Consider the following 26,627-nt stretch of genomic DNA (forward strand, 5'->3'; position numbering starts at 1 on the left):
TGGGTTAATTAAGTGACTTTCAGTGACTGACAACAAGAGGAAAACTGCTGATGCAGAACCAAATTCCGAAATTGCACGTTGGGTATTCTACTATCCTAGATAGTTGAGACCCCGGCTGACTTCCCCCTAAAAATTATAAGYTTATGTCGCTTATGTCTAGAAACGGCACTGCCCCTTGCCCCACAACCACATTCTTTCTTGTTCATTCATCCTTCTCTTTCTTATACTATCACTCTCTCCCTCTACTTTTTTTCATCTCACTACTGCCACCTGTCCTGTCTCTATGTACCCACAGTTATTGGCCGGCTCTCATTGGAGTAGACGGTGGCCAGTCAAATGCTGGCATTGTGGTCCAGAGGGAGGGGCATATAAAATGGTTCCTGGATATTCATGAGGACCAGCTGTAGCTTTGAGTGCTCTATCATAGACTGAGCCACAACAGTTAAGACCTCACTGGCTGGAGTCTCAACACTGCTGTTAGAGGGAAAGTCAGCAAGAGCATGAGAGAGACACACAGATAGAGACCGAGACACACAGAAACAAAGACAGACACACAGAGAGTGACAGGGAGAGCTAGAGAGAGAGGGAGACACTGTTGCTCCAGTGAAAGTGTGTCAGAGAGGAAAACAGAGATTGAGAAAGAAAAGGAGACAGACCAACTAAAGAAAGAGAGAGAGAAAGCTCAAAGGGATCTTTGCTAGTGAGCAGGTTTTCTCCTCAGAGTATGGTGGCAAAGAGCACATGGATTTAGTAGAGCTGTACCTCCCTGAKTGTTTCACCTATCACTCTGACACTGAGTAAGTACATGCACTATTCTGATCCATCTTCTGTATGTATATTATCTGTCTGTAGAGTGTAAAGAAAGTGTAATAGCACAGTAATGTTATCTAGGCAATGGTAAGCGTTGAACTATGTACATGTGCAGTGCACTACTGTTTGCAGTCTCGTTCTCAAATTAAGATCATAGTTTTGGAGTTTTTATTTGCTATTTGGTGTGATGGCGGCTTCTATGTCAGCATAAGCACCTCTGTGTAAAACAGAGGTAGTGGGAGCAAGTGTACCTCTTGGATTTTTGCTGAAAAAGAGAGTGTCTGAATGAGAGGATGAGGACTTTGACGGATGAGACCCATACCTGCATTGTGTATGCAGAGCTAAGGGAGTAGGTCTGAAAGTGAGGGAGGGGAGGAAGAGAGAGTGATAATGTGAGGGAATGAAAGGTAGAGTTGGAAGAGTGAGAGAGAAAAACTATACTTTAGAGAGAGGTGAGCTTCTCTATGTCACTGGTGTTATTAGCTATTTGTTGGTGTTTTTAGCTATTTGTTGCACCTCTGCAAAGCAAACCCTGTCTTGAACACAATGTAAAAATGTAGATTTTCTCCTAAAAATACATCAGATGGCCATTAACAATACTAGTAATGCTGCATAGTTCTAGATTGGTCTGGAACTCACCTTTCTGGTCAAAATCGATATTAATTGCTGAGGTGTACTCACTTTTGAGGACACAAATTGAACAATATTGGCACCATTTCATGTAACTGACAACATTCTTTTCAGCCAAGCGTCCTCTGAGTGATGCAGAGACACCATTAGAATGTTTGCAGTCTCGTTACTTCAGCAGAGGAAATCGATACTTTGTCTGGATAGGCCAGAAAATGTGATACGTCACTACCTATKCAAATGTAGGGTGTGAAACCTGACACAGAGTGGAATCAGAAAAACAGACAGATGAGGTTTTCTGGCACTATAAGGCACTGGACCCTGCGACATTCACAGAGTGCTCTGTACACCAAAATATCAGTYGGAACTGCTTCAGAACCTCTCAAAGTAAATAGGGGACTTAACATCTAAGAGGTTTTAACCCTGTGATAATATTAGACAACAGCTCAGATAAGACCCTAACCAGAGGATAGCAGGAGATTAGACAGAGAGGGAGAGTGACTGTAGAGGATGTGGAGACAGAGCATGTGTTTATGTTTTTGTGTAACTGTATGTTGTGTTAATATACAGTGTTAATATACAGTGTTAATATACAGTTATAAGAAAAGTCTTACCATGTTTGGTAGCAAAAATATGAAGAGCGATTATTGTCACCTGTTATTACATTAGCGTCAGATACTTTTTTTAAATGAATTGCTTTGTTATGCCAATAAAGCTTTTTGAATCGAAATTGAATTGAATTTAACAGCAAGTAAGAAATGGAGAGGGATAGAGAAAGATGGAGTAGAGAGGGGAGACAGGAAGTGAGGGAAACAAAGATAGGGTGAGAGCAAGAGAGCAAAAGAGATAAAGAGAGACTTATCAAACTGGTTTGACCCAAGCCCATTGAGACACTTAAATTAAGACTCTTATCGGTGGTGCTGGTTTTTCAGCTCAGGACTGATACCTCCTCATCTCCTATTGGCACATTAGGAATCACTGTACACGAATCTCCTCTGACCMAAACCACTGACCAGGGGGTTATGGATTAGGGATAGGGGTTAGGGGTAATTGAAGAAGTAATTTACATTTGAGTAATATGTGTCTCTTAGAGCCTCTTCACACTTACTACACGTTTTGTAAAAATACTATCGGCTACACATATTACTCCAATGTAAACTTGCGTACTTGCTACGTCTTTTATTGAGTTTTCAACTGAAATTACAGTAACAGCCTGTTACATTCTTTCATTTTCGCAGTAGCTGYCTGCTGCACCGAGTCACGTAAAATGATGGGAGCCCATTCCCACCACCAAAAGCATGTAAAATGTAGATCATACAAATAGGATATGTTTAAAAAAAATATATATTATTGTGTGGTGAGACAACAAAGTGAAAATAACTGTGATTGGACAAAAAGTAACAGGGCTGAGCTCGCTGTCTGCAGGGTTGTATCATTTGGGTCTTTGCATCTGTAATTAAAAAGTTACTCACACAGTATGTCATCACTATTGTGTTGATTGATTAATTAATTCCAGTCAATCATTTTGGATTAAAAAAGGCCTAAATTTGATACCATTTAAACATTTTCAGAACACAATTAAATGGGCCTATTTTAGGCTATAAAAACAAGACGTTACATTTCCCCTGGCCAGGCCATGATGCGATCCCATAGGCTTCTCTAGGCTACCTGCGGCTGTGGTTGTTATCAGTAGGCTATAGTTGATCAAACTGAAGCACAGACTAATTGTGCTCGTTGACAAATCATGAGGCATTTTCTTTTATAGGTGGGTTTCCATATAAAACAGCTCATTGTGGTGAATTCACTTATACCCACATTTTCAATCGCAATTTGCTTTTACCATGATTTGCATGATATTGATAAAAATGAAGCCTGGTTTGTTGTCATGTTGTACGGTAGGCCTGCTGTACTTTTATTATCACATGAGAGGGTTAATCATTATTATTCAATGTAATATGTGTAATATGTTTTAAAAGAAAAGTTTATGTCATTGATGAATAGTTTGTTCTTACTCGCTAGTGGCTACTGTAATATTTACGGTCAATTTGAGGTGCGGACCAAGAATGTCGAGTTGCCAGCCACAACGACAGGTAAGGCAGGGTTGTAATGTGAATTGAAAAGTAGAATTGTCTTTCATCATCCCGCTCCTCAGACTCTCCATCGTATCTCATAGTGGGAATAGGGCCTAAAAAAGGGTGCATAGCTAGAGTAACCTACATCCACATGAACCTATACCTAACATCTTAGATACATTTTGTAATGTTTGTAAAATATTTTTTCAGAATTGACTATTAGACTAAAACAAAATGAACCCAAATAATCAATTTATTGAGACATTCCCTCTCTCCCTCTACCTCTCGTTTTGCTTCGCGGTGTGTGGTGTGTGGTGTGTGTGTGTGTGTGTGTTGTGTGTGTTGTGTTGTGTGTGTGTGTGTGTGTGTGTGTGTGTGTGTGTGTGTGTGTGTGTGTGTGTGTGTGTGTGTGTGTGTGTGTGTGTGTGCGTGTGTGTGACGTGTACGCGCGCGCGCGCGCGGCGCGTGTGCATCCGGCTCTTGTCTGGTTTGTCATTGGCTGTATTGTGACTGCTCATTTGAGAGTGAGTGTTGCCTCCTCTCCTTTCTTTCTACACACCCCGGGTTAATGGCCCAGCGATAGACCCCTTCTCTCTCTTCAGCTTCCTGTTTATCCCCCTCTCTCTCTCTCTGTCAATTAGAGTTGTTTTGGATATGGGCAGACAGAGAGTGTTACACCACACACACACACACACACACACACACACACACCACACCACACACACACACACACACACACACACACACACACACACACACACACACACACACACTGTTGTTTGATAATGTACCTCTGAGTCTGTGATTTACACCCAGAGTCTATGGGAACTGCGCTAACAGGGCTTTGATGAGCTTTTTTGAAGAGCTATAGATTATAGATCTGTCAGGTTAGATATCACACCACGTCTTACCATTCCACTCTAATGCTATTGCATTATGAGAGAAAAATCTACTGCCACTAAGTAATGGGAGAATGCCTCAATTCAGGTCTAGGTGGAGCTGACACAGCAATATCTACCTTTGTGATGGATAGCTGATGAGAGAACAAAATGGTCTCCTCACACTCCCTTGTCCTCTGCCAGCTTTAYTGGACCACTTCGGAGTGAACAATATATCAGTTTATCTATTTTAATATAAAACTGAAGTAGAATGAGGTTGAAGTTTGAATGACTCTCTCTCTCTGAGTCTCTACCCCCCCCCCCTCTCTCTCGCTCTTTCAATCTCTCTCTCTCTGTGGATTTCGAGGGGCGATAGAGCGTGGTCATGGTTGACTCTGGTGGTGTTTAGGGCAGCCAGATAGTTTGCCTGTCAAATGAGTGGTGGTCATGACCGTGTGGATTTACATGGCAGGAACAGAGCTTGGGTTCCTGCCATGAGCTGGGAGGGGGTATGGTGACACACGATGGCATGCAAGCATGTGTGTGTTTTTGTTCAAGTGTTTACGATGACACATGACCACATTTGAAAGCATGTCTGAGAATGAAGTGTGAATGAAGCGTGACGTGTGTACAGTATGTGTAGGTGGTAGGAGCCTATGGTCACATGGATCAGCATGTACTTGTGTGTGTGTGTGAGCATTATTTTAGAATACTGTCATGTGCATTGTAGCCCACTTTAGGGGGATGAACAKACCTCCATACAGTAGAATGTGAAAGCACACTGTTTGTACTAGCATAGAAACACAACACATTCCCAAAATGAATACCTCTACAACGCTCAACTAGACAGAGTTAAAAATCAAATCTATAGACTTTGTTTAGGTAACTGAACACAATTGGTAATATCTACTACAGCCGAAGGCATCCGCTTGGTCCTAAAGCACACCATTGGCTCGTTTTGTATCACATTCCAAAGATAAAACTGGGGTGGACAAAAATGCAATTTCAGAATGTGGGGGGGGGGGACAAATCCCCCCATCCCCAGTGAAAGTTGTGCCCCTGACTACGGCATACCTTCCCCAAGAGGTCTGGAAGAAAAAAACTATCTGGTCCAGGATCTTTGTTTGGATTTCCATATGTTAAGCAATCTCCTGTGTGTGTAATGGACCTCAGCTTTGCATATGTGGGAAATTGCAAACGGCTGGGTGGGTGAGCGTGGAGATGGCTAGATAGACAGAGAGAGATAAAGGGATCAGGAGAGAGGGATAGGGGTACGAGGCACAGAGGAATAGGGAAAGAGAGTGACAGGGAATGGAGAGAGGGGGAGACGGTTCCTACCCTTTTTCTGTTTGTCCCTGTGATAGATGGAGTAAGGGAAAGGATAAAGGAAGTTTAGTGAAAAAGGGTGCTGGAAGATGGTTGGTCAGTGTGTACGTGGTCAGGACAGGTATGAGGTTGTATGGGAATGCATGGGTGGGTGTATTTGTGTAGGTCTACATTGAGGTCAAGTGTTGTAACTGACTGATAGATCTAGACAGAAAGGGCATGTTAAATCCATCATGCCATGTTACCAGATGTTACCATAAATKTATCCTATTGTTCCCCCCCCAGACTCCTTGGCAGGATGTCAGTGAGGGGCTTGGACCCCCCCTGTCCCCCTTCCATAAAGCATGAGCCCTCCAGCCCCAGCTCCCAGGGGGACAGCCCAGCCCAACCCAGTCCCGGGGGATCCTCCTCGGACAACAACTCCAGCTACGGCCCCCTGGGCAAGGGCCACAACCGCACCAACGGCTTGGACTCACCAGGGCTCTATGGACACAAAGCGGGCATGGGGAACAACGGCACAGCCAACAGGCGGGTGTTTGTGTGTCTTTTTGTCTGTCTGTGTGTATGTACCCATTTGTGTATGTATGGGTTTATGCTTGGGTGCATGTACCATATATGTGAGTGTAACCTCTCTCTCGCTCTCTCTCTCCAGGCGGTTGTGTGGTGAGGATGGCCAAGTGAAGTGTGAGTTCATGCTGGGTTCTGTGGCTAAGAGGCTGTGTCTGGTGTGTGGAGACGTGGGGTCTGGGTACCACTACGGAGTGGCCTCCTGTGAGGCCTGCAAGGCCTTCTTCAAGAGGACCATTCAGGGTAAGGCCAACTCACATAAGCATTGAGGTTAAGAGCTCAGCTGAAGTGCCCACGTGTGTAAAAAGTATATKGTCAAAGGGCAGCGGTGTATGGCTTTAAACAGATAAACCTGCAGTAGGCCGATGTGTTCCTACAGCCTGTTTTAGTATCAACACCTGATCAACTCTAAGGATGCAAGCTTACAGGTTCCCATGCCTTCTCCGCCTATACAGTAAAGGCCTTAGTGGTTGTGTTCAAATCAAATCCAAATCAAATGCGCTGAATACAACGGGTGTTTTCTTTACCATGAAATGCTTGCTTACGTGCCCTTCCTAATGATGCGGAGTATCAAAAAAATAGTAACACGAGGAATAAATATACAGAATGGAGCTACATACAGGGAGTACCAGTACCAGGTCAATGTGCAGAGGTACGAGGTATTTGAGGTAGATATGTACATGAAGGCAGAGTAAAGTGACTAGGYATCAGGATAGATAATAATAAGGGTAAAATAAAGAACAGAGTAGCAGCAGCATATGATGAGTGTAAAAGTGCATGTGTATGTACACATATGGTACACTGTGTATATGCTAACACGGTGGTGATCACGACAGCATGTGTTGCCAACAGTGTTTTAACCTGCCCCACAGCATCTGTTGTTTAAGCTGAGGACTGTTTACACAAGAGGAAAGTGTGGGAATGTGCTGGCCCTGTGTGTGTTTGTGGGTGTGGCTCATCCATATGTTTGCAGCATGTTGTGGTGTTGTTTTAATGTGATTGTCTGTGAATGGGTCATGGCCCTCGTAGGCTAAGACCCGCTTTAGGCTAGTTTAGCCACCACCGCACACAGATGGGCATGACAAGGGTCATGGTTCATACCTGGATGGCTGTCAGATGAAATGCTTACAGTAGATCAGGTGATCAGATGCTTCCTGGATGTAATAGGACGTGTCAGCTTAGAGTGCTGCTGATTGACTGACTTCCAGAACATTATCCTGGTTCTTCGTCATTGTTTCTTAGAGTTCCCTGTCTCTTTTCAGCATGTTGTTTGTTTTGAAGTGGTTGAATGAAAGGTTTTGTAAGTGATCGAAAAAATTGCCTCCTTTTCTTGACTGGCTTTTTGTCTCTACATCTGTCCTCCCCTCTCTCCCTCTCCCTCTCTCCCTCTCCCTCTCCCCTCTCTCCCTCTCTCCTCTCTGTCTTTCCATCTTTCTCTCTATCTACACCCCTTCTCCTTTCTCTCCAACCCACAGGTAACATCGAGTATAGCTGCCCTGCCACCAGTGAGTGTGAGATCACCAAGCGGAGGAGGAAGTCGTGTCAAGCCTGTCGCTTCATGAAGTGTCTCAATGTCGGCATGATGAGAGAAGGTGAGGAAGGAACCTCTCTACTCCTCAATGCCAAATACATGTACTCCTTTATTTACCTTGAAATATATATACTCCTCCATATATGCCAATATATACTTTTCTGTATCCCAATAGAACTTTATCCATTAAGTCGTATAACAGTGTTATAATACAATGAATAGAAAAAAATATACAAATCAAGATCTTGGATATTTTTGTGGATATAAACTTCCTCTCAACTAATAGATGTGTATTCATTTCAGTGTGAAATGTAATTCCTTTGCCTGTTAAACAGGTCCAGCCCCTTGGTGTTTGCTACTTTGCCTGCTCACTGCTCAGTGTTCATGTATGGTGTATCTTCATAGGATGCTACTGTACCTCCAAAATAGACCATGGCTGTCTGCCACATACAGTGGATCTCCTTCTGACTCACTACTCTCACACACAGAATAGAAATAGATTATCCAGAACAACACACATATCGTACATTCTACATGGCCCCCAAACACTCAGGAGAGTTTTACAGTGAGTGTCTGGGCCAGCGCTCTCATGGTCTTGTGGTCAGGACTGGAGTGTGTGACTGGTGACATATTGTTGGCTAGATAAAGAAGTGACCCAAAAGGCAAAGCTTCACTGTATGAGCCACTTATTGAAGGCTGCATGTGAGCAATCGACAGCTGTTAATAGAGAGAGAGAGTTTACTGCCACCTGCTCCCTCCCCSTTCAGCTCATCAGCTTTGATTTAATCATCCGTCAACCAGGGTGAGAAGGATTCAGCATCTGTTTTCTGTCACCCTGTGTGTGTGTGTTTTGTGTGCGAGCATGTGCGTGTGCGAGCGTGTGCGTCTCCCTTTTTAATTAGCTCCTTTTAATAGGGGAAGGGCATCTCCCGCACCCAGCTCTGGTTCCTATAGCCTTGCCCCCCCCCCCCCGTAAATTCCTCCAGATGCCTTGTGGGATTCCTGGACCTCCATGAAATGTGAACCGCCCCTCGTAACTCCCATCGTAAACCCCCTGGTAGTGGTCCTTGTAATGCACCCCATTGTGCCACGTAATGCCCCTCTTCCTCTGGGGGGCAGCAGTAAAGGTAGAGACCGGGGGTGTGCCTTTTAACAGGCGAGAGAGGTCCATGTAAACACAAGAGGATAGAGATCCTCGGTCTAGAATAGAGACCTGATTAGAAATTGATTAAGCATGGAACCACTGTTCGATTTTAGAATTCAGTAGGGCAGTGGACTAACAAACATTCTAATTGTTCCACTACTTGGAACACTGGTCTTACCTCATAGGGTTAAACCAGAAGAAGGGCTTTATGCATTCTCTCTCCCCTGATCATTGTTTATCTATCAGGTTTGTCCTTGTGTGTCGAGTATATGACAGTAAATCATATCACATAGGTCTAATCACATGGGATACTTTTTAAATKTAAATTCTGGGCACACAGTTGAAATAGAATGAGTAGAATTTGAATTATATGGCTAAGGCTTGGCCATATTACATACATAATAATAGCTTTATTCCTTAATTTGTTTATCTCTTCAAAGAATCAGAGTTTTTCACATCCTTTCATGACCCAGTGCATGACTAACAAGCTTCCAGTAGACCAGGGGTGTCTGACTCATTCCATGGAGGGCCTAGTGTCTGCGGATGTTTGTTTTTTCCTTTCTATTAAGACCTAGACACCCAGGTGAGGGGAATTCTTTACTAATTGGTGACCTTAATTCATCAATCAAGTACAAGGGAGGAGCGAAAACCTGCACACACTCGGCCCTCCGTGAAATTAGTTTGACAGATGTGCAGTAAGCTAATAAGGAAGGGTATTCGTTAACATCAGATCATTATCCAGGCAGCTTTACATAGTTCCTCCCTCAGTGGCTTTGCTGCTACACATACACTACCGGTCAAAAGTTTTAGCACACCTACTCATTCAAGGGTTTTTCTTTACTTTTACTATTTTCTACATTGCAGAATAATAGTGAAGACATCAAAACTATGAAATAACACATATGGAATCATGTAGTAACCAAAAAAGTGTTAAGCATATCAAAATATATTTTCTATTTGAGATTCTTCAAATAGCCACCCTTTGCCTTGATGACAGCTTTGCACACTCTTGGCATTCTCTCAACCAGCTTCACCTGGAATGCTTTTCCAACAGTCTTGAAGGAGTTCCCACATATGCTGAGAACTTGGCTGCTTTTCCTTCACTCTGCGGTCCGACTCATCCCAAACCATCTCATTTTGGTTGAGGTCAGGGGATTCTGGAGGCCAGGTCATCTGATGCAGCACTCCATTGCTCCCCTTCTTGGTAAAATAGCCCGTACACATCCTGGAGATGTGTTGGGTCATTTGTCCTGTTGAAAAACAAATGATAGTTCCACTAAGCCCAAATCAGATGGGATGGCGTATCGCTGCAGAATGCTGTGGTAGCCATGCTGGTTAAATAAATTACAGACAGTGGCACCAGCAAAGCACCCTCACACCATAACACCTCTTCCTCCATGCTTTTCCTCCAATACACATGTGGAGATCATCCGTTCACCCACACTGCGTCTCACAAAGACTGCGGTTGGAACCAAAAATCTYRAATTTGGACTCCAGATCAAAGGACACATTTTCACCGGTCTAATGTCCATTGCTCGTGTTTCTTGGCCCAAGCAAGTCTTTTCTTCTTATTGGCGTCCTTTAGTAGTGGATTCTTTGCAGCWATTTAACCATGAAGGCCTGATTCACACAACTTCCTCTGAMCAGTTGATGTTGAGATGTGTCTGTTACTTGAACYCTGTGAAGAATTTATTTTGGCTGTAATTTCTGAAGCTGGTAACTCTAATGAACTTATCTTCTGCAGCAGAGGTAACTCTGGGTCTTCCATTCCTGTGGACGTCCTCATGAGAGCCAGTTTCATCATAGCGCTTGATGGTTTTTGCGACTGCACTTGAAGAAATTTCCGTATTGAAATGTTCCGTATTGACTGACCTTCATGTCTTAAAGTAATGATGGACTGTCATTTCTCAGACTGTCATTTCTCTTTGCTTATTTGAGCTGTTCTTGCCATAATATGGACTTGGTCTTTTACCAAATAGGGCTATCTTCTGTATACCCACCYCCCCTACCTTGTCACAACTGATTGGCCCAAATGCATTAAGAAGGAAAGAAATTCCACAAGTTAACTTTTTTAAGAAGGCACATCTGTTAATTGAAATGCATTCCAGGTGACTACCTCATGAAGCTGGTTAAGAGAATGCCAAGAGTTTGCAAAACTGTCATCAAGGCAAAGGGTGGCTATTTGAAAACTTTTTTGGGTTACTACATGATTCCATRTGCTTTTTTTCATAGTTTTGATGTCTTCGCTATTATTCTACAATGTAGAAAATAGTAAAAATAAAGAATAACACTTGAATGAGTAGGTGTTCTAAAACTTTTGACCGGTAGTGTACATGCTGACTGCAAATGTTTCATTGGTGCTCCAAACTTAAACATGTTGTGCCCTAGAAACTAATATGTAACCCTGTAAATACATTTWGTTTATTATAAAAAGCTAAATGTTTATACAAATACCTGTCATTGAAATTAAAAAGTAATTTGTGGAATATTAGGTTGTATAAAAACAATTTTACCATTTGAGATGCATTGCATTGAAAATTGTACAATGTCTCTTTAAGAAAAACGTTGCGTTTTGAAYTGTTTAGGCTAGAAACAAGCCGTTTTCTCTGTAGTATGGGTTAACTTTTTCCTCTAGGGCACTCAAAAATAAGTTTTATTTGTAAAAAAAAAATTGCAGTGGTGCTCCCGAATTAAAATTCCAGGTTGCACAGCATGATGCCATGTAGAATGTTGCCCTGGTCCGTTTCCTGCTCAGTGGATATCGTGCTCTTGATCCCACCCCCTTCGAGGGGTGCAGGGGGACATCAAACAGGGGTGAGGGCAGAGGGGAGGGGCAGTGACTCAACAACTGCCTCCTTATCGGACCCCTCAGATCAATCCAACAGTGTAGAATGTGTGTGCGTGTGTGTGTGTCTAAGAGCATGGTCTGAGAGTTACTCATACACATCAGAGCTAAGTGTAACTCTTCAGAGCGGAATGTGCTGACAACGAAAGGGACAAAAATAGCAGTGGAGGATAATCAGGATAACAGAGTACACACGCACACACATTTACATTACATTTGACATTTGAGTCATTTAGCAGGCACTTTTATCCAGAGTGACTTATAATTAGTGCATTCATCTTAAGATAGTTAGGTGAGACAAAAACACATCACAATCGTATTAATTACATTTTCCCTCAACAAAGTATTTATCAGCAAACTCAGTGCTAGTAAAAAAAGACAGGTGTTTTTGTTTTTGTTTTGTGGGTGCACCGTGAGACTTATTTAAGATACTCTTCAAAGAGGTAGGGAAGGCCAAGAGACCAGAGGTGGCGAACCGAATGCTTGGCTTGGGATGTAGGGTTTGAGCATAGCCTGAAGGTAAGGAGGGTCAGTTTCCCTCAGGGGTGGACTGGGACAATATTTTGGCCCTGGCATTTTATCCATTCATTACAGKAATCATGAAGATAATGCGCTTTACTGTTTGAAAAAATCATGGTTTTAGCCTCCCCAAAAATAGGAAGTTTTGAGTGAGATGACAATGTAGAATGTACGTTTTCTATRTTTATAGGCACCCTTTCCATTTTTTTATGATCCATGWTGTTGGGTGTCTAACTGATGACAGGGTTTGAATGTGAGTTTGCGTGACCTCAGCTCAGATTCTTAAGAGACCCATGGGATGCCGGCCATGTCACCTTTTTCATTGTTTTATTTTTATATACATTTTTGAGGGTGTCAATTTTGACCAGCCCTCCCAATAAAAGAATGGTCGAGCCCATCTGGCATTTGCCAAAATTGCCAGATGCCCAATCCGCCCCTGGTTCCCCTTGCTGCTCTGTAGGCAAGCACCAGGATCTTGAAGATGATGCGAGCTTTGACTGCAAGCCAGTGGAGTGTATGGAGGAGCGGGGTGACATGGGAGAACTTAGGAAGGTTGAACACCAGGCGGGTTGCGGTATTCTGGATAACTTGCAGGGATATGATGGCACAAGCTGGGAGCCCAGCCAACAGAGGGTTGCAATAGTCTAGATGGGATATGACAAGTGCCTGGATTAGGACCTGCGCCACTTCCTGTGTGAGGAAAGGTCGTACTCTACAGATGTTGTAGAGCCGGGGTATTCAACTCTTACACTACAAGGTCCGCAGCCTGCTGGTTTTCTGTTTTACCTGATAATGACTKGAACACGCCTGGTGTCACAGGTCTAAATCAGTCCCTGATTAGAGGGGAACAAGGAAAAAATGCAGTGGAACTGGCTTCGAGGTCCAGAGTTGAGTTTGAGGGTTGTAGAGCATGAACCTGCAGGAGCAAGTCACTGCTTTATTGTTTGCAGAGAATGACAGGGTGTTGTCCATGGTCACACCACTCTTGGAGGGGGAATCTGTGGAGTTCTCAACCGTGATGGAGAGGTCTTGGAGCGGGCAGGCCGATTATGMAGTGCCTGAGATGGCCAATCTTGAGAGGGTGGAGAGGAGGATCTGATGGTTCACTGTGTCGAAGGCAGCGGATAGATCTAGGAGGATGAGAACAGAGGAGAGAGAGTCAGCTTCCTCAGAGCGGAGAGCGTCTGTGACACAGAGGACAGTGGTCTCAGCTGAGTGAGTTGCCTTGAAGCCTGACTGGTTAGGGTAAAAAATAATATTCTGAGAGAGATAACGAGAGAGTTGGTCAGAGACAGCAAGCTCAAGTGTTTTGGAAAGAAATGAAAGAAGGGTTACTGCCTGGTAGTTTTTGAYGTCAGAGGGGTCGAGTGTTGGTTTCTTTAGGAGGGGAGCAGCTCTGGCCATCTTGAAGTCAGAGGGGACGCAGCCAGTGGTCAGGGATGAGTTGGTGAGGGAAGTGAGGAATGGGAGAAGGTCTCCAGAGATGGTCTGGAGAAGGGGATGGGGTCAGGTGAGCATGTTGTTGGCGGCCGGACATCACTAGTCGCAGGATTTCATCTGGAGAGAGAGGGGAGAAAGAGGTCAAGGCATAGGGCAATTCTGTGTAAGTGGGATCAGTGGGCTTAGTCGGCTGAATGAATGAGGAGCGGATGTCATTTTTTTCAAAGTGGTTGACGAAGTAGTCTGCAGAGTAGGAGGAGGGAGGGGGAGGAGGTAGAGGACTATGGAAGGACTAAGAAAGTGGAGAAGAGTTTCCCAGGGTTGAAGGCAGAAGCTTGAAATGTAGAGTGATAGAAAGCAGCTTTAGCAGTGGATACAGAGGAAGAGAAGATAGAGAAGGGAGTGGAAGGATGATAGATCCTCTGGAAGTTTAGTTTTCCTCCATTTCCACTCAGCTGCCCGCAGCTCTGTTCTGTCAGTGCGCAGTGAGTCACTCAGCCACGGAGCGGAAGGGGAAGGTCGAGCCATCCGGGAGGAAAGATAGACAGTGAGAGTCAAAGGATGCAGAAAGGGAGGAGAGTAGGGTCGAAGAGGCAGAGTTAGGAGGGAGAAGGATTTAGCAGAAGGGAGAGATGATAGAATAGAAGAGGAGAGAGTAGTTTGAGAGAGATAGTGAAGATTGCTGCGATGCATGACCATCTGGGTAGGGAAAGGGGGATACCTTGTCAGTTGTACAACTGAATGCATTCAACTGAAATGTGTCTTCYGCATTTAACCCAACCCCTCTGAATCAGAGAGTTGTGGGGGGCTGCCATAATCGACATCCACGTCTTCGACGCCCGGGGAACAGTGGGTTAACTGCCTTGCTCAGGTGCAGAACGACAGATTTTTACCTTGTCAGCTCGGAGCTCGGTTGCTTGATCCAGCAACCGTTCGTTTACTGGCCCAACACTCTAACCACTAGGCTTCCAGGCAGGGTTGGAGGGGTAGGGTTGGAGGAGAGATGGAGAGAAAATTAAACAAAGTAGTGAAACATGGTGGGGGGTTGCAGTGAGATTAGTAGGCAAACAGCCTCTAGTGAATATGGGAGGTGAATGGGAAAGGGTGAKGTCAAAAGTGGAAAGGAAGAAGAGCAAAGAATTGAATTAAAGTCAGGCGTCGGGAGGTTAAAGTCGCCCAAAACAATGAGTGGTGAGCCATCGTCAGGAAATGAGCTTATCAAGGTGTCAAGCTCATTGAGGAAATCTCCAAGGGCACCTGGCTGGTGTTAGATGACAACAATGTTAAGCTKGAGTGGACAAGTGACAGTGACTGCATGAAATTCAAATKAGGAGATAGACAGGTCAGAGAGGGGGAAAAGTAAAAATCTCCACTTAGGAGAAATGAGTAGCCCTGTCACACAACCATGACGACCAGATGCTATCGGACTATGAGAGAACACATACTCAGATGATGAGAGAGCAGCTGTAGAAGCAGTGTTCTTTGGGGTAATCCATGTCTCTGTCAGGGCCTAAAATGTAGGAACTGAAGGGCAATATCTATTGACCGCAGATCGGCAGTTCCAAATGCTGCCGAGACTAGGAATTTCACGTGTTGTGCGCGCAGTGTAAACTAAATTAGAAGGGTTGCACAAAATTAGATCATTAGAAAAGAACTAGGTAAGATAACTCAAGTGAAAGAGTGGTGTGGAGACTTTCTCTCTTTCCTTCGTCAAAACAACTCGGCAGATAGTCTTTGTTTCGGCGACAATACTGCCGCTTGATAATACCACTGCTTACAGCTGCCACTGAAGAAACAGGGGAAACTGAAGTACAAAGTACTAATTGCCTAGCAGAGGTGAAAGACACCTTCCAGCACTGATTGCTAATTGCCTCGCAGAGGCACATACACATACACATACACACACACACATACACACACAGACAAACAAACACACACACACACACACACACACAAGAACACATACACAAAGGGTTGGGTATGTTACTTTTTAAATGTAATCCATTACAGTTACTAAATCAAATCATATCAAATTTTATTGGTCGCATACACATGGTTAGCAGATGTTAATGTTAATGTAGTGAAATGCTTGTGCTTCTAGTTCCGACCGTGCAGTAATATCTAACAAGTAATCTAACAATTTCACAACAACTACCATATACACACAAGCGTAAAGGAATGATTAAGAATATGTACATATAAATATATGGATGAGCGATGGCCGAACGGCATAGGCAAGATGTAGTAGATGGTATAGAGTACAGTATATACATTTGAGATGAGTAATGTAGGCTATGTAAACATTACATAAAGTGGCATTGTTTAAGTGTCTAGTGATACATTTATTACATCCAATTATTAATTATTAAAGTGGCTATAGATTTGAGTCTGTATGTTGGCAGAAGCCACTCAATGTTAGTGATGGCTGTTTAACAGTCTGATGGCCTTGAGATACAAGCTGTTTTTCAGTCTCTCAGTCCCAGCTTTGATGCACCTGTACTGACCTCGCCTTCTGGATGATAGCGGGGTGAACAGGCAGTGGCTCGGGTGGTTGTTGTCCTTGATGATCTTTTTGGCCTTCCTGTGACATCGGGTGGTGTAGGTGTCCTGGAGGGCAGGTAACTACTACCCACTGGGCTAGTAGTTACCTGTCCAAAATTGAAATCAGTAACGTAACTTTTGGGTTACCCAAATTCATTAACGTAATCTGATTACTTTCAGTTACTTTCTGAGTACTTTCCCCGTAAGAGGCATTAGAAGACAAAAATGATCCATCAAAGCATTTGGTGTGTCATCATAGTGGTCTCTGACTTGTGGTCAGACTCGCTCAGGTGGAACGAACTAAAACTTGYGCCTTTTTTCAATRCTGAATTGAATGMCATTGAGAAAACATAAAGGTGTCATAATATTTTTTTTTCTCACAAACATTTACATATTAAAGTCATTTAAAGGTAATTTCTGAATTGATAAGTAATCTGGTTTTTCAAAAGTATCTGTAATCTGATTACAATATCTTTGCTGGTAACGTAACTGATTATGGTTACAATTTTTTTGTAATCAGATTACATGTTCACACCAAACCTCACCACCTCTAACGCAGGTAAGCATTTTTCGTAATGAATCTTGTTCTGGAGGCAGCACTGCAGTTACTACTAGCTGGCACAGCCACAAAGTCATAAAATCTGATTTTGAACCTAACCCTAACCTTAACCACACTGCTAATCCGAATGCCTAACCCTAGCCTTAAATTAAGACCAAAAATCGAATTGTTGTTTTCATTAATTTTTACAAAATAGCTAGCCAATTTTGACTTTGCAGGTGGCCCATCTAGCRGAAATCGCTCAGGGCAAAATTCATTATAATAAACGTCAACCTACAATGTCAGTCCTTCCACTGTGGTCGGAAATATGGTCTGGATTAGTCTAGCAGTTGGCCGTTTCTACAGTTTGAGGTTTGGGACGGGTGATGAGGGATGAGGATGTGTGTGTAGGGAGAGGGATTTCACTGTGTTGACACATACACTGGATTATGTGAAAGCAAAGGGGCAATAGTGTGTGTGTCAACACAGTGAAATCCCTCCCAGTACACACATCCTCATCCTTCATCATCACCCGTCCCAAACGTCAAACTGTAGCACCTGCCAACCGCTAGACTAATCCAGACCGTGTTTCCAACCACAGTGGAAGGACCAACATCACTAAAGCTCCAGGGGTCTTAGCTTACCCGCCTGTTCACTCATTAATACCCCTCTCATCTCCTCCGGCCAGAGGGGGGACCAAGTCACTATTATTCAAGTCAAAAGTAAGTCTCAAGTCGAGCACCAAGTAGAACGGGTAGAGTCTCGAGTCAAGTAAAAAACAAACAAAAAAAACATGCAATTCCTTATTTAAATACAAATCTTTGTCTATTTATTGAGGCTACCAGACAGCCCTTTTGATTATTTTGTCTGCAACACATTTGGTTATGTAATAATTATTTAAAAAATTTAAATCCAAATGCAAGCTTCATAAGTAAATTTCAAGCCATTTTGACATACCAAAAGACAAGTAGCTCTGTGTTAGTAATTGTTGCTTGATGCTCCCTTGCTGGTGAGCTTGCAAAGTAAACAGTTCATATTCTTGGTCACCTAACAATTTTTGGAGCTGCATATTTATTTATGGCAATCCTCTCCTACAATTTGAAGTTTGCGCTGCATCCGATCCTATAGCTGTACAGCAAATCAACAATCTGTTAGCTAGCTCACCCGACTTGCGTTGATTGACAGTTTGCTGGTCCAATCAGAGAGCCGACTGTGCGTTTCACTAGCCAATCTGTTGCACGTTTTTTTGCAAGTGCGTTGCTGCGACTACTGTCTCTGGCTGCGTGCAGTGTAATCCATGGAGACTCTGTGCCACAAAATGAGTGACAAAACTTTACAAAACCTGCCCAGATCATTTCAAGGCTTCAGTCTCAAGTCAAAGTCTAGTCCCCAGTCTTGAGGTTACAAGTCCAAGTCAAGTCTCAAGCTATTTTATTTTCTATCAAATCGAGCCTCAAGTCATTAAATTTGTGACTTCAGTCAGACTTGAGTCAAAGTCATGTGACAGGAGTCTACACAGCTCTTATCTTACTATTCAGGGACTAGTGATGTGTCATCAGGGAGTTAAGCATCTCATATAAAGAGAAATTGGCATGCTCAGCTCAAATTTTGTAGTGACGAAAGAAAGGTCTTCGGGTGTTGGGTTCAAAAGGCATATATTTGAAGAAAGGAAAAAAAACTGCACTCACTGAAATTGTCTTTACGTTGCCATGKATTTYTTCTAGCAGCAGAGGTCAGAACAAACGGACTTGTTTCGGCAGCAGCCTTTGTTCTGACCTCTAATAAAAGCTCTCTAGGTCACATTAGTATGACAGATGCATTCTCTTTGGAGGGGGATAGGGTGTCACTGGATGGTGGAGTGTGCCAATGTGCGTGCGCGCATGTCCGTGTGTGTTTGTGTGCTGTGGCTGTGAAATATCACCCCAAATTCTACCCCCACCACGTGCCCCTTTTTACCCCCCTAATCTTGCTGTTAGCTCCTTATCTCCATGTTGATGGTTACCGCTGAGCTTGTTAAGATGAGCAGTTGTCATCGTGTGCCTATGTGTTGTTTCTTACTGTGTTACAGGGTTGTGACATCTCTAAGGCTCCCTATAATCTTAAAGATGTCACAAATGTCAATCAAATGAACTTGAAGAGTGCATCACTCTCCTGGTTTTGAAATTGTGGTAGTGTGTTAAACAGGAACACAGTGTTTTTGTGTACACATGCAAGTGTTTAATGTACCTAAAGTTGAGTGCGTGTGTGTGTCCCCCAGGTGTGCGTCTGGACCGGGTGCGTGGGGGCAGACAGAAGTACAAGAGAAGGATAGACTCTGAGAACAGCCCCTACCTCAACCCTCAACACGGCCTGCCACAGAAGAGAACATGTAAGAATACAAAAAAACTCTCTCCCYTTTTCTTTTTTTCTCTCTCTCACGACAGGCTCAGATTTGTGCATTTAGATATTAATAAAGGTTATTTTAAATGAACATCTCTCGTTCTCTCTCTCTCTCTCTCTCTCTCTCATTCTCTCTCTCTCTCTCAGTTCCTCTAGGTGGTCTGGTAGAGAATAAGGTGGTCTCTCTCCTGCTGGTGGCTGAACCAGAGAGTATCTTTGCCATGCCAGACCCCACCGTCCCCGACAGTGACATCAAAGCCCTGACCATACTGTGTGACCTTGCCGACCGCGAACTGGTGGTCAACATCGGCTGGGCCAAACACATCCCTGGTAGGAAAACATACAGATACAGGAATACATGGGTATACTGCACATACACACACACACATGCACACAGACACACACACACACAGGGGCATAAACACACATCATAGTCACACACATCATAGTCAATAAAACTCTTATCAGCTCAGAGTGGAGATTGTTGCCCCCTGAGTTGGATTAAGACTTTAGTCCAGACACAGAAAACAGTGTGAATCTATGTGTATGTATGTGTCTGTGCTCTGCTAAACCAAGGTAAGGAAGTGTCTCTTGCAGTGGCGTGGCGCAGTTCCGCTGGGCCCCATTATCCCTTAGGTCTAGARCAACAAATACTTCAATTGTTTAAGCATATGTTGCAGAACACTGATTTCAATATTTTTTCAGAATATTGACAAAAAGGGTGTTAGCCATCAGTGACAGAGTTGACAACAGATACTCAAAACACACTTATTCTGTCTTATTTCTAACTTCAATACCAACATTTGTAAAATATGGAAAATTATTAATTTGAAAATCCCCAATGCAAAAATAACCATTCTATCAGAACTTTCAGCACTCTGAAGTTGATGTTAGACAAAAATCTGGCAGAGTTCATGTGTTATGGTGTTGACAAAAATATTATTTTTATTTTTCATTCAAATGGTATATACAGCAGCAATTGCGTTTTTCCTCAGTTGCTTTATGACTCTAAAACCTAATTAAATTGAACATATTTGAACCAAAATTCCTATTCTATTTTAATCTTTCAGGCAGATGGAGTTGACTGTTTATAGTTGTGACCATGGTGATTCAAATATTGTTTGTTTAAATCTATCAAAAGTAGAGAACTTTACAGACCATGAGTGGTTCTGTTRCACTACATGTAATGAGGACATGAATAAGGGGTCCTTAAGGGTATAGCTGACCCTGCTCATTTCTGATTCATTTAGGATTTTAGACAAATCTGAYGGAGTTGACCACATATTTTAGGAATCACAGTTTTAAAATAAATATTATTTAAAGTCACAGAAAGAAACTACATACATTCAGTTAAATTGTAAACCCTTTTTTGGAGAGTTTGAAGTTGGCATCCTTTGCTCTGGACAATGGCATTTCCAGGCATAGAGCTCACATGGAAATTAACAATATAAATCTTTCCCTTATAAATTTCCCCTAAATATAAATGTTAATCTCAAATAATCCCTGAGCTAATTTCCTGCTATTCTACACATTTTGCCATTAGACTGAGAGAAACAAAAATATAACACAACATATAAAGTGTTGGTCCCATGTCTCATAAATTGAAATAAAAGATCCCAGAAATGTTCTATATGCACAAAAAGCGTATTTCCCTTAAATGTTATGCACAAATGTGTTTACATCCCTGTTAGTGAGCAATTCTCCTTCGCCAAGATAATCCATCCACCTGACAGGTGTGGCATATCAAGAAGCTGTTTAAACAGCATGCTCATTACACAGGTGCACCTTGTGCTGGGGACAAGGTTCACAACACAATSCCACAGATGTCTCAAGTTTTGAGGGAGCTTGCAATTGGCATGCTGACTGCAGGAATGTCAACCAGAGCTGTTGCMAGAGAATTCAATGTCTCTACCATAAGCCGCCTCCAACGTCATTTCACAATCGCAGACCATGTGCAACCATGCCAGCCCAGGAYCTCCACATCCGGCTTCACATGCCAGCACAGGACCTCCAAACCCGGTCAGGTGAAGACTTTCTGCACAAACTGTCAGAAACCCTCTCAAGGCAGCTCATCTGCGTGCTCGTTGGCCTCACCAGGGTCTTCACCTGACTGCAGTTTGGTGTCATAACCAACTTCAGTGGGCAAATGCTCACCTTCGATGGCCACTGGCATGCTGGAGAAGTGTGCTTTTCACGGATGAATCCCTRTTTCAACTGTACMGTCGCGTGGGCGAGCGGTTTGCTGATGTCAACGTTGTGAACAGAGTGYCCCATGGTGAGGTTATGGTATGGGCAGGCATAAGCTACGGACCACAAACACAATAGCATTTTATCGATGGCAATTTGCATGCACAGAGATGCCATTCATCCACTGCCATCACCTCATGTTTCAGCATGATAATGTATGGCCCCATGTCGCAAGGATCTCTACACAATTTCTGGAAGCAAAAAATGTCCCAGTTCTTCCATGGCCTCATCAGACATGTCACCCATTGAGCATGGTTTGGAATGCTCCGGATCGATGTGTACAGCGTCTTCCAGTTCCCGCCAATATCCAGCAACTTCGCATAGCCATTGAAGAGGAGTGGGACAACATTCCACAGGCCACAATCAACAGCCTGATCAACTCTATATAAAGGAGATGTGTCGTGCTTGCATGAGGCAAATGGTGGTCACACCAGATATTGACTGGTTGTCTGATACAAGGTATCTGTGACAAACAGATGCATATCTGTACTCCCAGTCATGTGGAATCCATAGATTAGGGCCTAATACATTTATTTCAATGGACTGATATGAACTGTAACACAGTAAAATATTTGAAATTGTTGCATGTTGCATTTATATTTTTGTTCAGTGTAATGACGAGTTCATATGCTATCTGGGGAGCCCGACAATATAATAATATTGTTTTTATTTTGAGGCGGGGGTATTTTCTACGCCATTGGTCACTTGACCATGTGCCAGAGCCTAGTACCACCTGAAAGTATTAGTAGTCTAAATGTTTCCCTCCTTCCTCCCTGCTACTAAGAGGAGTGTGTAGGGAGAACTCCTCCTAATTAGTACTCTCCTGGATGGAGGGCATAGGAGGCTAAATAAGCTGTTTAAGCCTGTTTAAGCAAGCCAGGGTTTAGTTGTGTAGTGACAACACATATGGATCATCGGACACACGCTAATGGTGGCGATAAAGAGGAAGACRCCATCTTTCTTCGCCCCCCTCTGTTGAGTTTGCATTCCAACCTGTTGTGGATACATGGTTGAGCTTGTGACAGCCCTGTCTCTCAGTCACTCTCTCTCTGGGAAGTCTTTGTTTTGGAAAGGCCCTTGGGTGTGGGCCAGCTGTGTTGATCTGGGCTAACTGGGAAAACTAGTCCCTCCCACAACTTCACCCATTGTGACAGACAGGATTAGATATCTGTCTAACTGTATAATTGTCCTGCCTCGTTTAACCAAACAACGTGAGATTTCGTTTAATAAACTTTAACTGTATTTTATATTTCCTGTTGAATTTCCTTACATAAGTGATGTTACATAATTTGTCAGGATACACAAACCTTAAGAAATCTAATGGCTTTCCACAAAAAGATGGCAGCCAAGTAGATAGCAGTGAAGGTAGATATGACCATATATCCAGTATCTTTTTCACCTCTCTCTTTCCCCAAGCTTTCTCTCTCTCACTCAGATGAACGTCTCTCTCCTCTATCAGCAGTTAATGTCCTGTTCACACCCAAAACATCACTAGGGAAACACCTGTATTTTTGTTGATTTYTGTCCAGTAATGCTTACACAACAAGCTACCTAAGCAGGTGTGTGTGTGCAGACTTTCCTGATCAGCACTTTCATTGTTCTCAAAGAAAGGAGGAAGAGCAACAAAGCGTTCCCCTACTAGCTGCCTTGGAACTCTTCTTCYCTGCTTGTCACCAGTGTTTACTGTCAGAGTGGGAGTCAAACACAGTCAGTCATCTGTTTGTATGTATTTGTTTGCCAGTGGAGTGTTTGTCTGTCTGGGGAAGTGGAGCAGTCATGAGAAACAACCAGAGCACAGACACACCAGGGACCCACCTCAGGTGGTGACAGAGAAAGAGAGAGACTGAAAGAGAAACTGAGAGAGAATGAGAGAGTGGGGTGATAGTGATTGAGAGAGAGAGAGATTGCGATAGAGATAGTCAGATAGATCTTGTGAGAGGGGGAGAGAGAGATACAGTAGAAAAGGACAAAGAGAGGAGRGAAAGTACTCTCAGCTCTACACCAATTGTAGCACCGTAATGGTGGTGTCACATCAGCTCTGTGTGAGTGGCAGGCTACAGCCCATGGCTGGAGGAACCAGTGTCCTGGCAGAGGGGCCCAGGCTGTATTTGCTACTGCCCAGGGGGAGGTGAGTCCCCCCCCTCCCCTGTCTGGTCCTGTCATGAAGACTGACATTGATTCTGTCTGAGGGCCAGGCTGGGAGAAGATGAGCTGGCTTAAGACCCTCTCTCACTCCACGCTTTGGCCTTTTTTAGCCTGCCGTAAGTTGGCTGTGAGGTAAGTATGTCTGCGTGTCTGTAGGGGCTCAGCTGAACCCTTCAAGCCCAGATAACCCTCTCAAATCGAAGCCTGTGAGCATATCATTGTCCCAAGATCTTCACATACTCGCAACCATTACTACAGCTTTGAGAATGCGGGACCTCTTTGTTTGTCACTGCCGGCATTGTCTTGTCTCTGTGGGACAGAAGAAGTTGCTGATGCTCCTTTACAGTGTGTGTCCCATTGTGTGTGACCATATAGAGGTGTCCTCAAAGACAAAGGTTTATACAATGCTTCTCTCTCCTCTACTGATCAATCGTTCCATACTGGAAAGCAGATCCCTATCGACCAATGAAAGAGTCCACAGATGGCGTTCCAATCAATCYGGGAGAGATAAGAAAGGGGCGGGAGCCACAGGCGTCAACGTGGCGATTGTAAAAGTGCCCGGACCCTGATAAGAATCACTGATGGTGTCAAAAATGAAAGCCTCCCCCTCCTTCATTCTGTCAAGTAATCAATCTGTTTTTTAAATTATGCTGTGTGGGTTGTGTGAGGAGACTACAGAGTGTGTGGATCTAATCATGCTCACATGGGGGTGTATTTGTCGTTCAAACGGGGTGTCTTTATTGGATGGACAACTTAAGACTTTCACTATTAAACTGCTCTACACCTCCTGCCTCTGTCCCTCTGTCCCTCTACCCCAACTGACCCCTCGGCCAGTAACCCTTCGGTTGACCTTGGTCTAATATCTCCAATAGGTCCAGMCATTCTGACTGAAACCATCACAATTACATTTTCGAGTGCAGATGTTTTTGAAATTCTTCATTTGTATCTTTTCATTGAAGATTTGTCTTCATTTCCCTTTCTCTCTTTATCCCTATTTTGACCTAGCTAGCTCTAACCTCTCAATTTCTCCCTTTTCTCCATCCCTCTTTCTACAGGTTTCCCCTCACTCTCGCTGGCAGACCAGATGAGTCTACTGCAGAGCGGTTGGATGGAGATTCTGATCCTGCGTGTGGTGTTTCGCTCGCTGGCCTTGGAGGATAAGCTGGTGTATGCTGAGGACTACATCATGGATGAGGAGCAGTCCAAACTGGCAGGTGTACTGGACCTAAACAAYGCCATACTGCAGCTGGTGAAGAAATACAAAGCCATGAGAATAGAAAAAGAGGAATTTGTTATTGTCAAGGCCATTGCGCTGGCTAACTCAGGTATGGAACTTCACTGTTRATGTTGGTATAATTTACGTTGAGTTAGGCATGTCTTTTCCAATGACTATTTGSCTTTTCTTGCGTTCAATCTCTGCATACAGTATATGCCAACAACATCTTACAACGTTTCCCTTCCTCTCCATTTCCATCTGTCTTCCCTCTCCCCCTCTCTCCACAGACTCCATGCAGATAGAGGAYGTGGAGGCAGTCCAGAGGCTCCAGGATGTGCTCCATGGGGCCCTGCAGGACTATGAGAGTGCCCAGCATACAGAGGACCCTCGGCGGGCAGGCAAGATCATCATGACCCTGCCCCTGCTCCGGCAGACGGCTGCCAGGGCCGTCCAGCACTTCTGCAGCATCAAGCAAGAAGGCCGTGTGCCCATGCACAAGCTGTTCCTGGAACTGCTGGAAGCCAAGGCCTGACCAGCCATGTGGGACTAGGATCACATAAAGGAAGGATAGGGTAGTGATGTCATAAAGGTCAAAATTAATGCAGGAAGTGGTACTTGACAAGGCTAACACAGCCCTGCTCACATTACAAACTCAGGAGAGGAGAGGAGAAGAGAAGAGAAGAAAGGAGAGGAGAGGAGGAAGGACTGACATCACCTCAGTGACAGGGATAACTACCTTCCAAGGGATTTTGATGGTAGTTATTGATATGTACGTAAACATTGCTAGTGAAAAGGAAGAAAGACACAAAACTTGAAGATCCTCTAGGATTATTATTTGTGTGAAACCAGCTCTAAGCCTGTTCATCTTGCATTGTAGTGCTTTAATAACTTTTMTTTTTAAAATAAAAAGAACTGTGGACAGTCTTGCCAAAGAATGGTGTGGGATACACAGTTAAACAATGCGGCAAATGGTCAYAATAAAGTATGGTGTCCCGTAAGACACTTAACTAGCAGAAGTTAGGGTCACTWGATTTTACTGAAATATTTTCAGGGAAAGACATGAAGTACATTTGACCCACAGATTATGAAGGTGAGGGGAGAAATTGAAAATAAGATGTATTTATTGTTGGCTTAATTATTTTGTTGTTTTGTTTTTTATTTACCAGTGTGGCATTAATGGAAAATAAGAGGAACAAATATAGATCCTTTTCGTAAGATTTTTAAGTACTTTTGTTTTAATAAGTAAATAAAACATTTTGTACTAGCTTCACAACTAAACTCATGGCACTGATACCTGTACTATAACATAGCATCTAAGGCAATATAATAATGTACAGTGCATTGAAACATTGTATTTTTTGCATTGAGTTGTAGATTACAAAATTKTGCAAAATACTGCTTTTCTTTCTTATGATGAAAATCTGGTGGTGGTTTTTCAAATGTGTCTCTGTGTGTTTCTGTTTCAGAAACTAGAAATGTCTGAAAATCATAAATGTTCAAATGAAGGGAAACTAAATTGGTAGGAATGTTACTACTGACAACTGTCATGCATTTATCTCAGAAGTCCATTATTTGCTCCATCTGTGCACTGGTAATGGAATAATCTGTATATTTTTGTGACAAAGTATATTATAAAGTGTGATCCAGCAATACTGTGTGGACGGGATGTAAATGTATGTATTCTGTAGGCCTATATAAAGTCCAGCGCCAACAGAGATGTAACCCATGTTCAGATGAGATGTACACTACTACTACTACCATTCTCAGGATTCTAGGGCAATAAAGATGCTTCAAGTTTGAAA

At 43.3% G+C, this 26,627-nt stretch overlaps 1 protein-coding gene across 2 annotated transcripts; it reads left to right on the top strand.

Annotated features, from left to right (window-relative positions):
• Nucleotides 1–412: 412 nt before the first annotated feature.
• Nucleotides 413–26,627, top strand: LOC111973388 (estrogen-related receptor gamma). 2 transcript variants are annotated; one of them, XM_024000735.1, is made up of 9 exons: nt 413–797; nt 5,999–6,241; nt 6,366–6,523; nt 7,756–7,872; nt 16,821–16,859; nt 19,096–19,206; nt 19,365–19,547; nt 24,665–24,934; nt 25,113–26,627. In XM_024000735.1, the coding sequence occupies exons 1-9, from the start codon at nt 742–744 to the stop codon at nt 25,355–25,357; spliced, it is 1,422 nt and encodes a 473-aa protein (XP_023856503.1). In that variant the 5' UTR covers nt 413–741; the 3' UTR covers nt 25,358–26,627. The 2 variants fall into 2 exon arrangements, with proteins under 2 accessions (XP_023856503.1, XP_023856504.1); XM_024000736.1 differs by lacking the exon at nt 16,821–16,859.

The sequence above is a fragment of the Salvelinus sp. IW2-2015 genome, linkage group LG14 (assembly GCF_002910315.2).
Source record: "Salvelinus sp. IW2-2015 linkage group LG14, ASM291031v2, whole genome shotgun sequence".
Classification (NCBI taxonomy): domain Eukaryota; kingdom Metazoa; phylum Chordata; class Actinopteri; order Salmoniformes; family Salmonidae; genus Salvelinus; species Salvelinus sp. IW2-2015.